General features: G+C 40.0%; 1 protein-coding gene across 9 annotated transcripts in view; it reads right to left on the bottom strand.

Moving 5' to 3' along the window:
• The window catches only part of Cask (peripheral plasma membrane protein CASK), a 266805-nt gene that overhangs the window by 14714 nt on the left and 236668 nt on the right, over positions 1-15423 (bottom strand). For 5 of the 9 annotated variants that reach the window (XM_076316663.1, XM_076316661.1, XM_076316655.1 and 2 more), the window contains one exon: positions 3926-3955. The exons of the other annotated variants lie outside the window; for them this stretch is intronic. In XM_076316663.1, coding sequence (XP_076172778.1) covers positions 3926-3955 — 30 coding nt within the window. The remainder of the gene's footprint in view (positions 1-3925; positions 3956-15423) is intronic. 9 annotated transcript variants of the gene reach the window in all.

Below are 15423 nucleotides of genomic sequence, written 5' to 3' on the forward strand. Positions count from 1 at the left end.
ACTCGCTGTTTCTACTTGCGTTGGAATCTCTATAGACTGACACGTGACGTGGTATTATCTACTTCAAACGGTTGTAACTCGTCAGGAGGTAGTAAAACAAATGGAAAACAGATAATATCACTGTCAATATTTAGAAATAGTTATACAAGTAGAGATAACGAGTGATGGACAGACACGTTAACCAAATCGTGCCGAATCGCAGGCGCGCCCCAGGAATTTTCAAAATCGATTCACCCGGAAACGTGGCTTCGTATCGAAAAATTTCATTTTATATTTTCCATTCATTTTTACACGAAGAATCACCCCCTTCACGGTTATACTACGATTTCCACCCCACCCTGTACAGAGTTCACTTTTGAGCGACATGTTCCTAACTTTGGCAATACATTCTACGAGTAGAAATAAAAGAATAACATTATCCAAATACTGCTACGAAAATATTCCAGTCGAAAATTTCGAGATTACTTTCAATCGTGTCAACGCAAATACTTGATTTATTGATTGTTATTCGGAATCAGAAAATGTGTAATTATATTACTACACAAGTATCCTTTAATCGTAAAGGTTTATTGCATCATTTTGTTCTTATCTTAACTCGTAGATTATATTGCCAGGGTGTGACATTCTACATTTTGGTTTCAAATGTTCGAAGTAAAATTTGTACCGTGAAAAACGATCTTCAACGTACAATACAAAATGGTGAATTTCGTTGTGTGCTTGTTAAATGACAAATCGCTACAAATTCCACTTTCGTACGTTCAATTATCAAAGAAATTGAGTCTCCATTCGTAAAGCGTTAGTTGGATTAGTTCGCGCTTCGAACGATTCGGGCTGAGAAAAAAGGAACGACCGAATCGTTGGTTTCCAAAGATTTTTTTTTCTTTTCGTTTTTTAGTCACCACGGGTAATCGAGTGAAACGGGGTCGTTCTATCTTTTACAAGATACGGCTGTATATAGATCGAATTTTGGAATGTTCGATTACACTGGAACGAAAGTAATACGATCTCGTTGTCGTAATGAAAATCAGTGCAACGATCGTTCATCTAGCGATGCATGTACATATCACGAGTGTTTTTTTTTTTTTTTTTTTTTTTTTTTTTCGTCACTTTACGTACGGTTTTCTCAGACAATAAGCTGAAGCACTGGATGCTGCACAGTACGTACCACAGCAGACTGACACACGCACGTACATACGCACACGTACACGCTTGAAAAGGCGCGATATGCAGATTATGCATTCGGGCTCTACGTAATAATGTGCGAATAAGAAACGGCGTATGAAGGAGTAGAATAATGATGCACGGTGACGATTAAAGGTGCCACCCGACTTGCTCACGCGCCATTCGCAATGGTAACAAGTCGACAATGATTCGTAATGAGTTTAAAGGGACGTGATATGTGGGTGGATGAGGTTCGTGTTCGACGAGACCCAGCTCTGCACGAATACTGCTCTCGAAATTTTTTTAATTCTTTTCAGCTACCTCGATAGGACGCGATACGATTCGATTATGGCGCGAAAAATAATTACGATTTCAACGTGATTCGTCGTGTACACCGAACGTAGGCTGCGTTTTTTTTTTTTTTTTTTTTATCGAGATGAAAAGCTTCTAATGAGAGGTCGTGGCGCTAATACGACCCATCTACACAGTATGGGTTGGTGAGAAAGTCAGTTTGGTTATATCACCGATTTGTAAATTTAATTATTCGAGTTCGACGAAACGAGATCATGTGACGAGAGTTGTGTATTATTGTGCGCAGAATGAATCGCCAGAGACTGCCATTGAAAATATTCTTTTCGTTGATTGTAAACAAAAATGAAGTAAAACAAAATATTTTGCGATTTGAGAAACTCATCAGGAAGAGTTAATTCTTTGTGCATCGTTGGAGATATCGTGGTTGCATTTTTTAAATGGTAAAATATACTTTTCGTAGCACTCGATCGAATCTGATGAAGAAATTAATTTAATTATATACGCAATATGATCTTCGAACGACCTTAGTATCAGTCGTGTTTACTTTTGTTAATTTTAATAATACGAAGCTACACATTCACAAAGATAACGTAGGGGGAAAATGGTTTGAAGGTCACGTTACGACACACCGTTGAATTTGTTTGTTTATAAATAACAACACCGTGCTCAAAAAGTGCAAACTTACATAGGTGTCTCCGGAAATATGCGGTACATAACAAATTAAACTTCCCTGTTCGATGAACCCCTCAAATCGCAATATATTGCCCCGAAGAGTTTTTCTTTTAAATCGACAAATAAAAAGTTGTTTCAAACGGCTGTTACCGGCGATACACTCTACACAACAGTACAAAAATGACATTAGTACTAAAAAAAAAAAGGAAGAAAGAAGAACGATGTAATATTAAAAAATGGCAAACAAAAAAAAAGAAAATACTATACTCCGACACGACCATGTCGTCAATGGGAGATAGTAGATGTAAGGCGTAATTATAAACTGCAAACTCCACAGAGAAATGATAAAAACAAACCGTTCAAATAAAGTACCTCATGCTGAAAGGCCAAGACTTGTTAATGAAGAAGTAATGCCAGGGTCTTAAGTGGCGATAAATACACAAAACAAACGACCACGATAAACAAATTCTTACTTATCCTCTGTACTCGTCGGTTGTTGCCTCGTCGGTTCGTTATTTGTATCGTTTCCTACAAAATTACGTCGGAGCTAAAAAAAATCAAACAGTTTTGAAAAAAGGAAGAAAAAAAAGAAAAAGAAAGGAAAACCATGTTCACCGTTGACACGGAACCGTTACGACGTACAACAATAACGGGCGGGGACACAATCGTGAACAGGAATCGAGAACGTACAATCGATCGATCGAATGAAAAGATTTCTCGTGGTACCTTGGCTCGCTTCTGTGATACGCATCGAAACCTGAAAAGACTTTCTCACCACCCGAACGGATCTCGTACTACGGGACTGGTCGAATGATTCGATCGTACGTGGAAGCGTTTACGATGACGATGATGCACGGGGTCAAAGATCAATGGACATAGATCGGGAGGCTGATATATTCGCACAGGCCTAGTCTCTATGCTAAATATAACGTGATTATTTTATAGTCCCGCAGTCATCTACGTCTCCCAGCGACTACGAGGCTCGCACGTAACATGTGTCCTGCTGATTGACTGATCAAAGGATTTGCCGCGAGCATCGTAGCCCATTGTCTCGTTGCATCGGCAGTAAAAGAAGGACTCTTGTGCGTTCGGCGCTCCAAGTGAGAGCGAAACAGAGAGAGAGAGATAGATAGAGAAAGAGAGAGAGAAAACTCTTTTCATTTCCCACCGTGAACGCACATTGGAATGCGTTTCTCGTTTAAACAATATCTAGGCAACCTGGCAAGATATCGGGCGATAAAAATGAAGAGAGACAGAGAGAGAGAGAGAGAAAAAAAAACAGAAAAAAAAATCCCAGGAAACAGGATGATAGTCAAGTGGAGGCCTACTTTTTCTGCGATGGTGTGTCGTTGTGGTGGACGAATGATCGCGCGGCTTGAGTCTGGGTAAACGTTCAACTTTCGAACAAACCATTCGAAATCCTCGTGCGATGTTCCAATAGGTGTTCAACGATGTTACGTTCGTACGGTATTCGATGGAACGTTCGAGGATGGTAACTGGGTAGACTTTCGACCGTGAAATTGACGTGTTTCGAGACCTCGAGGTTTTCAAACTTTAAGGAGAGTTGGGTATCGGAAATGAAACGAACTAAATAACTAGAGAAAGCCGAGTTCGCGACGTCTACTAGACGGGGCGGGATCGGTTTACCCAGACTCACGCGACGCGCGACAGACAATATGCGTGTGTTCAAACGTACTGTATATATGTAGGTATGTATGATAAACGCATAGCCTTCTAACTACAGCAGTCCAATCACACCAGATCAAGTGGCGGTACTTACTAACACTGGCAGAGGCTTAATCCTGAACAACTAGAGCGTTGAAGAAACAGAAAAAAGGAAGATCGATTAATTAACATGTTCATCAACTTGACCTCAAACGAATGTTCGAATTCTATGTTCTTTTTTCTTTCCCTTTCCGGTCATATATTTTCGTTTCTCTCATTTTTTCCGGTTCTTTTCTTTTCTTTTTTTTTTACTTTTTTTTGTCGTCTTTCAATCTTTTCTTTTCTTTTTATTTTACTGTTTTTTTTTTTGTTTTGTTTTCGCTTTTTTTTTTTTTCGTTTTTTAAATTTCTTTTCCGTCTTCGATAAAAATCAACGATAAAGAACACCTACGTTGGGACGTCGCGCGCGTCAACGCTTCCGAGATTCACGGCGCGCATTGCTGTGACACATGCAGCTTCCTTTCTACCTCATCTCCTCTCGATCACGTCGAGCCGTAATAGTTCGTACCCTCAATGAAGTCGATTTGTACGAAAGTAATCGTGCTCGTGGTCTATGAGACAGCTAAAAACATCGCCAAGCTGCTAGGTTGGAGGACCGATAGGCAACGATAACGTTTCGTCGTTGCTCAAGGAACATCGATATCGTTGCTCTGTCGGATCGTCGAACGACGTTCGCGCGAACGTTTCCCCGTCCCGTGTAACAGGGATCGTTCGAACCGTTTCACGAGACGCGACGCGACGCGTTAACAGCCAGAGATCGATTTTCCGTGGAACGATCGAGCGATATCCGTATTAACGAACGTCGAGCAACGTCACGGTTCGCTCGCGTTCGTAGCTACGACGTTAGGCGGTTTTATCACGATTCTCTTTCATCGGCTATTCAACCGCAATGGACTTTCGATTCGTTACAATGCGGCCTGTTGGATGGATCGCTTCGCAGACGCACGGTTTCGGACTGTACAGAAATTTCTAGGAAAAAAATTGAAGAAAAAAAAAAAAGGAAAAAAAAACAAACGAGAAGAACCAATCTCTACCATCCACATTTAGATATATTTCTAGAGAATAAAAAGAGGAAACATTGAACGGCTGGTGTTGTGTATGTACGGAGAGGGGTGACGATGAAGCGTAAAGATGGACAAACATTGAAGCCAATTATTTTCTCAAGGAGGGAGCGATCGAGGGGGACCAGTTTCACCGGTTTCGTCGACAATTGGGGATCGATGTCAGTGAAACTGGTCCGGGGAGAGACCATCGAGGGATCCTCCAGGTGTTCAGGCCGCACTGTTACGGATAAGTCACCGCGACTAGCCCAAGCCTCTCTTTTCAACAATGTCTCGAAGGACAGTGCATGGTAAATGATGGTCGAAACGGACTCCCGCGTGCATTGGAAGCTACGGTTCTACTTTAAAGATAGCTAAAGAATGGACGAAGTGGGAAACGGTTGACGATGAGTGGACAGTCGGGCGTCGGTGGGGTCAGTTAACGGAGAGGTACATGGGAACTGGATAGGACACGATCATTTTCTACACAGTGACATAGCAGGTACTGCACTATCGACAACTCGTCTGGTGGACTGACTGCTGCTGACGTTGCTGGGTTCTCTGCTCGATTTCCGTTGGGACTGCACTCTACCCTCGAATGTTGGACCAGAAGGTTCCCCCTGTTATGATAACGTTACGTACTCCGGGCCCCTCGTTATCCCGCGAGTGCAGAAGCAAGAAGAACAAGAAGAAGAAGAAGAAGAAGAAAAAAAAAAAAATTGGAATAAAAAATACAAAGACGCGGTACCACAAAGCAAACATCGAGTCTCGCGTCGTGAAATCGCGTTACGAGTACCCCGGTTTGTATGCACGTGGGATTCTAACGGCTTGGAAGTGACAAACCTGCGATCAGCTGCGAGCCGAACCCTCCTCGAGATTAGGCGTACACGCTAATTCGTTCGCAGCGCTCGCGAACGATTTGTCGTCTTCAAGCACGGCACAGATTTCGCGACCGTTACCGAGTTACAAGTTTACATTATTTCACGTGTTTCCACGACCACGTCCCCTTTCGAGTCGTCCCCACACAAGGGTCAAAGCTGCTCATACCCGTGGACTAGGTAGCGATGCTGACACACGACGACGATGGAGCACAGCGGGCCAAAGAACATACAGAACAGTTTGCCTAAATTGGTTGGTTCGCGCATACTGTGGTTACGTGTGTGGGGGAATTGGTACTTTACAAGAGGATCATCGTGTGCTGGGGTGAGGAGCAACCAACGATTGTCAGAAAGTTTACGGCACGAGACTGTAACGATCGCAACAACCGGAGAATTTTCACGGGGAGGGCCAATCGGTGGAAAAGAAACGGAAGAAGACAATAAAAATGAAAAATTGAAGATCGAAGATCGTGAAAAATTGTAATTTGGAAACATTGAAAATTGGAAAACTTGTAAATTGGAGAAACCGTAAATTGGAACAATTGTGAAGCGGAGAAATTATAAATCGAGTAAACGGTGAATTGGAAGATTTTGTAAATTGAAAAAATTAAGAAAAATTGAAAAAATAAAAATCGTACCGGTCGTTTTACCGAGCCATCGAAGAAGGATCAATTTTGTCGATGGCTTCTCGACGGAGGTAAATTCAATTTGCGATTCTTTTTCCATAGATTGTACAAGGAACTGCCGTAAACTAAGGGCCACATGGACGTTGATCGGTGCAGAGGGACGACAACATGATTAATCGTATGTCGGGTACATGTACGTGCGTAAAACGAGAAAATCGGACTCCGTACAGAGCGGTTGGTCGGGTTGTGTCTACTGACAAACAGAGAGAAGAGAATTCACGTTGGAGGTGATGTGCGACGAATCATGGTGTTCCAGCTGTTCGTGCTTTATTATATCTTCGTACAATGCACCGCCGCCAATAATACCGCTGCTCGTTTTGTTTCCGCCGATGAGGTCTCTGCTTTTGCGTGCAACACTACGTACAACAGAGAAACACTTCCCGTGGATACAACGTGGTACAATTTCGTTTCTTATCGTTACATGAGACATCCAACCGGTCGAAACACCAGGGACACTTACGTTTCGCTGGAACGACGCCGTGCTCGTGTTTACTGGGACTTAGAGCGAGACTTAAGCCTTATCTCGAGCGAGCGTGGATCGTTTTCGGTTTTGTAAAAAGATCAGTCGCTGCCGAGAGAAATCTTACTTGTTCGAAACTGTGGCTTGGTGATTATGCGAACGGTTATCGCAAAACAGGATCGATTTAAATACTTTCCAAGCATCGAGAAATTTTAACAGAGACTTCGAACAAATTCTTACTTGGACCCCTGATGATTGAATATTTTCTTTCGAATTCAACGATCGAAGTTATCGCGTCATTTTTTCCTTTTTTTCTATAATTTTCGCTTCGATGAATTTTTGTTCCTTTCGTTGATCTGTGCCTGTTTTGCACCGTTTCGTTCACCATCGAAGCAACGTGGTAGAATCATCGTGAGTCTGTGCGAGATCAATCGCACATACCAGAATCCATTACATTTTAGCACTTCTACTTACACATATATAATAATCGATAAACCTTTAAATCTTCGTGTAACATTCATGTATATGTATATATATACATATATACTTCTCTTCGACATATTTTACAGCGCCTTACAAAATCTAATCACGCCTTACTAAACACTATGCGGACACGTACCGAGAATGTGGATTGTTTCGCGGAGTCACGGTCTCACTTGGTCGCGATTCCAATAATCTCTACGTGTCGCGTGATGAAACAGGACGTGAAACCGCCGAATCGACCGTCGAACGGCGTAAAGCTATGTACAGGTACAAAATTATGTACAAACCGAGACGTAAACGTCACACTTGTACCACGAAATCAGAATTCAAATTGAACTGTCCGGCCAGGGAACCGCGATAAACCAAAACAAACAAAATTCTGATTCTTTTTCAGGTGTTGCCGATGCGTAGAATTTTTCAACGCAAGAGTTATTTGACCCGTTTTCAGTTTTTATGGCTGACGTAGTATGTAATTACGAGCAAAAAAACCTACGTTATTTACTATTTGCCAAAAAATGGTATAATAGAATTTTGTTAACGCGTTTTAAATTTCACGAAATTAATATTAGAAACACGAAAAATGTATGTAGAATGTATTTAAATAGAATAATGTGGAATCAATCTTCTTTTACATTTCCTGTTGTACACATCACATTCTTGTGAATGGTATTTCTTGTAAAAATAATCAAGATACAAACATTCATGCGCTACGAACACCTAACAAATATTGGATGTATGGAATTATACTTTTGAACGAAGCTATATAAAAAATGTAAGTTCTGAATAGAAAGTAAGAAATATTTTCATAACACACCATATATTATTAACAAATTAACACAATAAGTCAGTTTTTCTAATTGGTACTGTTCAATTTGACCAGTGAATTTTCGAAGTATAAAAAATACTGTTTAAATAACATTTTTCTTCCTCGCTGCTTTCGAACCTGGAAATGTATTTTTCGTACACCTCAAAGAATGGGAGTTGAAATCAGCCTCTCGTGGAAAGTTAAAGACAAAAAATATGGCCCATTTTTTACACGTAAAAAAGTATATACATTGCGGTAACGACTTTCGTTAAGGTCCAGGAACAATAAAATAGCTCGAAAAAACACGATTTGTATAACGAAGAACAATAGAGAGAAATGTTTGAATATTCTCGCGTCGCTCGTTAACTGACTAACAAACAAGCAAGAATTTTAACTAAAGTGGAGGTACAATTAACCACAATATTTAAAGAAACGCGAAGTCAAAGGTTTAGCGAGCAGAAGAAGTGCCCTAAAAAAAATTTCACCAACGAAATATAAATTTCCATTATTACTTTGCAAACTTCAACATCGAAAATCTGCGGAAGCAGTTGAGCATAAATCAATTTTTCAATTCCATTAAAATCAATGTGCAAGATTTCCTTGCAAGTTTATCTTCGACACGATACTAAATTTCAATTCAAACAATTCTCATAATAATTTTCAATAGTGACAATTCTTCCAGGGACGAGTTCGCCCTTAAAAACTGAAAATTGGTCAAAAATAAAATTCAGCCGATATTCCTGTCGAATTTATTTACTGGAAACTACTAAAGCTCGAAAGAATCAGAATCTACAGATTATTGGTATTCACAATGTATGCGTTCGTTCATTTTGCAAAATCGAAATTACTAAGAAAGAGGATCAAATGCCGATTCGCGTGACGATTGATTAAGTAATTGGTGTCACGATGATCGAAGATTGTTGCTTAACAGCTTTCGATTACGTATCGCGTGAATGATTTAACGTCTGTGTTTCAGGTACGAGGGAAGTAGAACGTTTACATTACAATAATTGTTACAGCGATCGTCGTTGTTGCATCCACATGAAAACGACTGGTCGAACTCCCTGAGAACGTATTAACGTGTAGGCTTGCGAAACATAATCAGTGCGAACAAAGAACGTAGGATTCATCGCACTTTGCTACCCTCAGCTGCATGTTAAGAAATTTCTGCAAATTCAGTGGCATTCGTCGCCCGCTTTGAAGAGAATCCGTCCGCGTCAGGGATATGTGATGACCGTGACCAGATGCGTATTGCGTGGTTTCCAATTAAATAGGGACACTCGTACGATACTCGATCGTGTTGCGAAAGAAAATCAAATTACACTACCGAAAGGTTCGAGAAATTTTTATTTCTATTTTAAGGGCGTCGAATTTTTCTTCAACTCTAAATGTGATTAAAGCTTTGGTTGTTTGCGAATTATGTTGTATCTAAATATTAGAATATTAACGTTTGCACAGTTCTAGTTAGAAAATTCGGATTCATTGAATTTAGATCATCGATACTTCTTTTTAATTTATTTTTTAATTTCTATATTCGAAAAGATAAGCCATCTTATTTCTACCACAGAAATGTGACAGATCAACGAAGAGAAAAAATTGATTGTTAAAATGAGATTAAAAATTTTGATATCCGTGTTACAGTGTTTCTTTCTCAAAAATTCGATCGAGCGATCGATACGAGTACGTATCGCGTCGTGCAGGAGATGAATATGATCCAGAATGTTAAAAATCATCCGCGTGTCTCGACCAATCGGCCGATACGCACTGACTAAAACCACAATGCAAGAGAACTAGTATATGTGTGTCGGTCAAAAAGGAAAGCTTCAACGTTTGCAAAGATGTCCTTCATGCAGGTGAGGGTATAATGAGGGGTGTAACAAAAGCTTCTTTACGACAAAAAACAACAAACAACATTCCAACACATGTTGTAACGAAAGGTGCATTCCTTACGTAACTTGATCGCAATATTACTGTCTATCAGTACATGGTGACCAACCCGACGTTAAGAAATAATAAAAAGAAACAGATAGACGGAACGAGAAAGAGAAAGGAATACTTAAAGAAAAAAAAGAAAAAAAATAGAATAGAATGAGAAGGAGATACATAAGTTGTCCCACTTAACTTGACTCATTGACTGGTGAAAGCAACTACGCAAGGGCCACGAAAGCATTATATGTTGCATGAATGTTTATTAACATACGTATCGTCAATTTTATATTATCTTCGCGTTCGAGACTTGGTGAACGTCTAAGTAATGTTCCCTTTACGTCATCGAACTCCTTTCAATGTTAGAACGTTGCACAAACGAAAGTACAGGATGTCTGGCGAAAAGTGACACCAGAGGCCTGAGACTATTCACTGAGATTCTTTAAAAAAAATAAACAAAAAATATATAACAATATTTCTTCCTACGAGATCTCGTTTACGAGAAAATCGAAAATTTTTGACATTTTTGGGGCTCGGTGCGATTGAATACGACTTTGCAAACGTGTGTCATCTGTTCCACAGGTTCTATCTAATTGTAGGCTAGCGACACGAACAGCAAAACGATAATACCGTAACGCAAACAGAAGTAGGGAATAACGAGCGACAGACACCAAGTCCGTTTAAAACGTACGCGCGCCCCATAAATATTCAAAGCCGATTTCCTCGAGAACGGAGCCCGGTGAAGGAAAATTCCACTCCACGTTCTCCTTTTATCTTTTCACGATGAAATCGACCACGATCGTTGGTATCACATTTTGCGGGACACCCTGTTCACGGTTTCCATTAAATGTCCAAGGTTGGTTACCCTGAAGTAGCGAGAAGTTTCGAATCTTCGTAAATTCGAGAACTTTGCTTCGTCGTCGGGAGGAACGTCGATACATATCGGGTGTTCAAGTGAAATGGGGCACCCTTGATACGTTCAGAGTGAAACAGAGAGAGAGAGAAAGATAGAGAGAGAGAGAGAAAGAGAAATAGAGAGAGAGATCGAGAGAAATATAAAACTGGGGTGGTAAAAAGAGAGAAACATGCAAACGCGCCGTGGACTCGAAAGCGCCGACCAAAGCGTTTTGTTACACCGCTCGACTACCGAACTCCGCCTTCTTTTTGTCTGTTTTGTAAATCTCGCGTGTACAGATCACGCGATTGCGCTTAATTATCCTGGCAGCGGGCAGATCTGCCCGGCACATCGTTTCGCTGCGTTGCACGCGACACTCGTGGAACGAAACAAGTCGCAAACTTCGAAACTCGTCAGCCGGTGATTCAGAACTCACGTCGATGTCGAAAACGCTAACGGGCTTGGTATTGACTGTCTCGACGTGACAGCGGCCGACCGCCATTTGCGTGAATCGTGAATTCACGGCCGATTAAGAGACAGGTAACGAGCAAAAACGTGCGGGTCTACCTGTATTCCCTGTATACGTGTCACTCGTGTTGTCTGCGTGTATGTGTGCACGGTGTTGTATCTCATACGTGTTTTGAAAGAACGCAACATAATTTATTTGCAAAACCAAAAATGGAGACGGAAGTGGAGGTGATTCTTTCTCCGCGTGAAAATTAGTCGAGACTGTAAAATCGTTTTCTCTTGGCCGGTGACTTCTCTGAGAGAAATATGATCTCGAAGATCGTCGAGCATTGTTGTATTCCGATGCAATAATCATCGTGGTGATTGCAAAAGTAATTTAACACATTTTTGTGCGCCGAGTCGACTGTTCCGTTGAGTGATAAATCGTTGGGTGTATTGCGACAAACTTAAAATCTAACTTGTACGTCAACGACGAAAACACTTCCAACGGTTTGTCAGTTAACGAAGCGATCTGCATTCCATCGAAATATAATAATCTGCACGCGGAAACACCGCAGAGAGTGTTTGTCGAGTGGGTACGCCCGTTGAAATCGATTTTCAAAGTCAGATTTCTCGGAAAAAGGAAGCCCCGTATAGAGAAATTTAATTTTACAGACGACTTATTTTTGGAAGGGGAATCACGTCCAAGTCGATCGTACTACGAGTCACGTTACATCCTGTTGGCATTGCTATTTTATGTTATGTGACACGCTGGTTCACAACAGAGTATCTCTATGTTTACCGAAATTCCATTTATTCGTATTGTCGAGAACTCAATTCTTGCATAATCTTAACCTTCCGGTTAGCGAAAATTTGTAAGGTCGGTACGTGGGAGAATTGGCTATTCTTTGGTAAAAAGTACTTGCTTTTAAATATTCCTTTTTCAATCCTTTGTTACATTTCGTACAACGAGTTGGTAAATTTCATTTATTTGTTTTCTATTAAAGCTTTTGAAATATATTCTTTTGTTCGAAGTATTTCGGAGGGATGCAATTCATGAATGAAAATATTGCGAAACTGGAGGTAAATCGTTGAATTCTGAATAAAAAATAACTATAAAAGAACTATGGTATATGCAGCTTTCGAAATGATTACACAGCGTAATATTTTGAAATGAAACACGCACACGTGTATAAAAGATTTAAAAAACTATGGAATTTACTTTAATTTACAACACCTTGGAAATTGTTCGAAATGGATGGTTAAAATTTGATACGAACTGTTTCTCGACATTATCGATAAATGCTGCAAGTTCGAGAAATAATTAAAAAAAAAAACAAAAAAAAGTGGCAGGCGTTTAGGCGAGCAATTTGATACGGAACAACTGGCAAGCTAACGCGTGTGTTATGCGATGCTGGGTATTACTTGAAATAATCATCTGCATGGAATAATTTTCACAACAATGTCTGTCATGTATTTTAATTATTTGCAAATGCGAAGGAACTATTTATTCGAAAACAAAGCGAACGAAACTTGATAAATATGATACAAAATAAGTTTCTGAAAATGATTCTGTGATATAAATATTAAATTCTACCAAATTTTCATTCATTTAGGAATTGTTAAAGTTCCACATAATTCTCAATGTATTGGGCAACTAGAAGACAAAAGAAAAATATAGCTGTTTTGAAAATACACGGTTCGTACGAACCATTGTTTCACATAATTATGAATATCTACCGTTTTGTAAATAAATGTAATTTCCACATGTTTACTGCTCCATTATTATTATTATTATTTAATTAATTCGCTCGAATTATATAACGTTTAATGTATCTATTTACCCAGCATCGATATTATGTTGCGATAAAATTTTAAATAAAATGTAAAGATCGTTTCTCCCGAATATAAATATATATATATATCTTATCACAAAATCATCTTTTCCCATGCTACTCGTGATAAACACATTAAACAACGAATATATATATTCTATGTAAATATATACATATATAAACATACGTATACGTGAAGCGGAAGAAGGGATGGTATACATCGTGTTTGTGTGGTTTACGTTGGTGCGTTTAAAGTTTTCGAATATCCATAGAATGTACCGGATTTTATGTACACACTTTCGATACGTAGACAGGTGTGAATATCGTTAAGAAAAAAAAAAGAAAAAAAAAAAAAAGAAAACCAAAAAATTGCAAACCGAATATCGAGCGAACATTCCCATCCGCGAGAATTAATTTAATCCGATTTCGCGAGATGTTATTCAACCGACGGACCAATTTGTCGATTACTTGTTTTTTGCAGATGTTGCAATCTCGCAGAGTTGTCGTTTGGAAGCAATACGGCGAACTCGTGACGACAAAATTGTTCACATTGGGCACACGTGACCGCCAACACGAATGCAAATCGTGTCGAAGGATTGCTCTTCGATGTAATTATAAAAATAAATCTCTCGTGGTAATAGTTGGCGTGAAGCCGCGTTTCCACGCGTTTAACGCGCGACGCGGAACGCACTCGAGGCGTTTTAAAATGGTCGCTTTTAATGGCTCGGCGCGAAATTTGAAAGGAGCGCGGTGTTCGTCATTGTACCTATCGCGCGCATTAATCCTTGTCACAAAACGTGTCGACGCGTCACGTCGGCTTCGTATGCACTTTCAAAATGGTACACAATTGCACTTCTTATTTCTGTACATTACCTGCGCGTATATATTCACTATATCCGGTTACACAATATCGTACCGTGCCGTGTTAATTGCGGTATACACGTAACAAACCGATAAATACAAAATACCATGGTATTCCGTAGAGGTGAACGAACAGCGCGCAACGGGACAGATGACAGTTAGATGGCACTCTTGAAAGCAAACAATATTTATTTGAAATATTCCTTTACACTTTACAAAACAGAGGAAACACGACCTATTGTATAAATTAGTTCCCGAAGAAACTGATCACAAGATGGTGCACGATATATAAATCCAATGTATCGGTTTCTTAACGATGGTAAGTAAATATTTAAAATAGAAATCAGATGCACGGACTCGAAAGAAAATGTAAGAATTTCGTACCTGGGCGTCTCTCTGTATTTTTAAACGTATCGGTAAACTATGCTTGGAATTGTAAGGTAATAAACACGCGCATGCAATACGCGATGGAACGAACGTGTACAGTGATCGATAGATGGTAAATAAACGTAACCTTTCGTGGTTGTGTAATACGGAAATATTTCGTATAAATGTTACATAATTGTGATATGAGAATAGTATAGAGTATCGTGATAAGATACTCTAGATAGAGAATTGTGATAAATGAGAATAATATAGAGAATGTGTGTACGGAAGTAACGTACAGAAATAAGAAAGTGAATTTGTGCCATTTTCGAGATACTCGGTCCATACGGACGAGTGAAACGCAACGACCGGTTTCCAGGGAATCACGCGCGCGATATTGACCTGCGATTCGGTCGCAATGCGTCACCAATCGTCCGTGAAACGCGCTGTCGTCTTAAAAGCGACCATTCTCGAACGTCCGAGCGTGTTTCGCGGCGCGCGTCACACGCGTGGAACGCGATCGGGGTCCGAGATGACCCCGCGCGCTCTTCAAGAGTGTTCCGCGCGGCGCGTTGCACGTGTGGGAACGTGGCTTAACACAAATATATGGTATACTGTGAAATAACATCTATATATTAAGCTGAAAAATGAATAATCTTGATTTCCTTTTTATATGCTTGGACTGTTCAAGTACGGAGAAAGAAACCCGAATTCGACCAATCGGCGAACAGAAAAGAGACTTCCTTCCGGATCGTTTCACAAAATTCCATCGTCTCTCAATTCACATTTCTCTCTTCGGTACGTGAAGCAGTAAATCAGTTTGTGAGTTTGGTTGAATTGGTTTCTTTGTACTTCGTAATCGAGAGTTTGT

Source organism: Ptiloglossa arizonensis, chromosome 7 (assembly GCF_051014685.1).
Source record: "Ptiloglossa arizonensis isolate GNS036 chromosome 7, iyPtiAriz1_principal, whole genome shotgun sequence".
In the NCBI taxonomy this organism is placed as follows: Eukaryota; Metazoa; Arthropoda; class Insecta; order Hymenoptera; family Colletidae; genus Ptiloglossa; species Ptiloglossa arizonensis.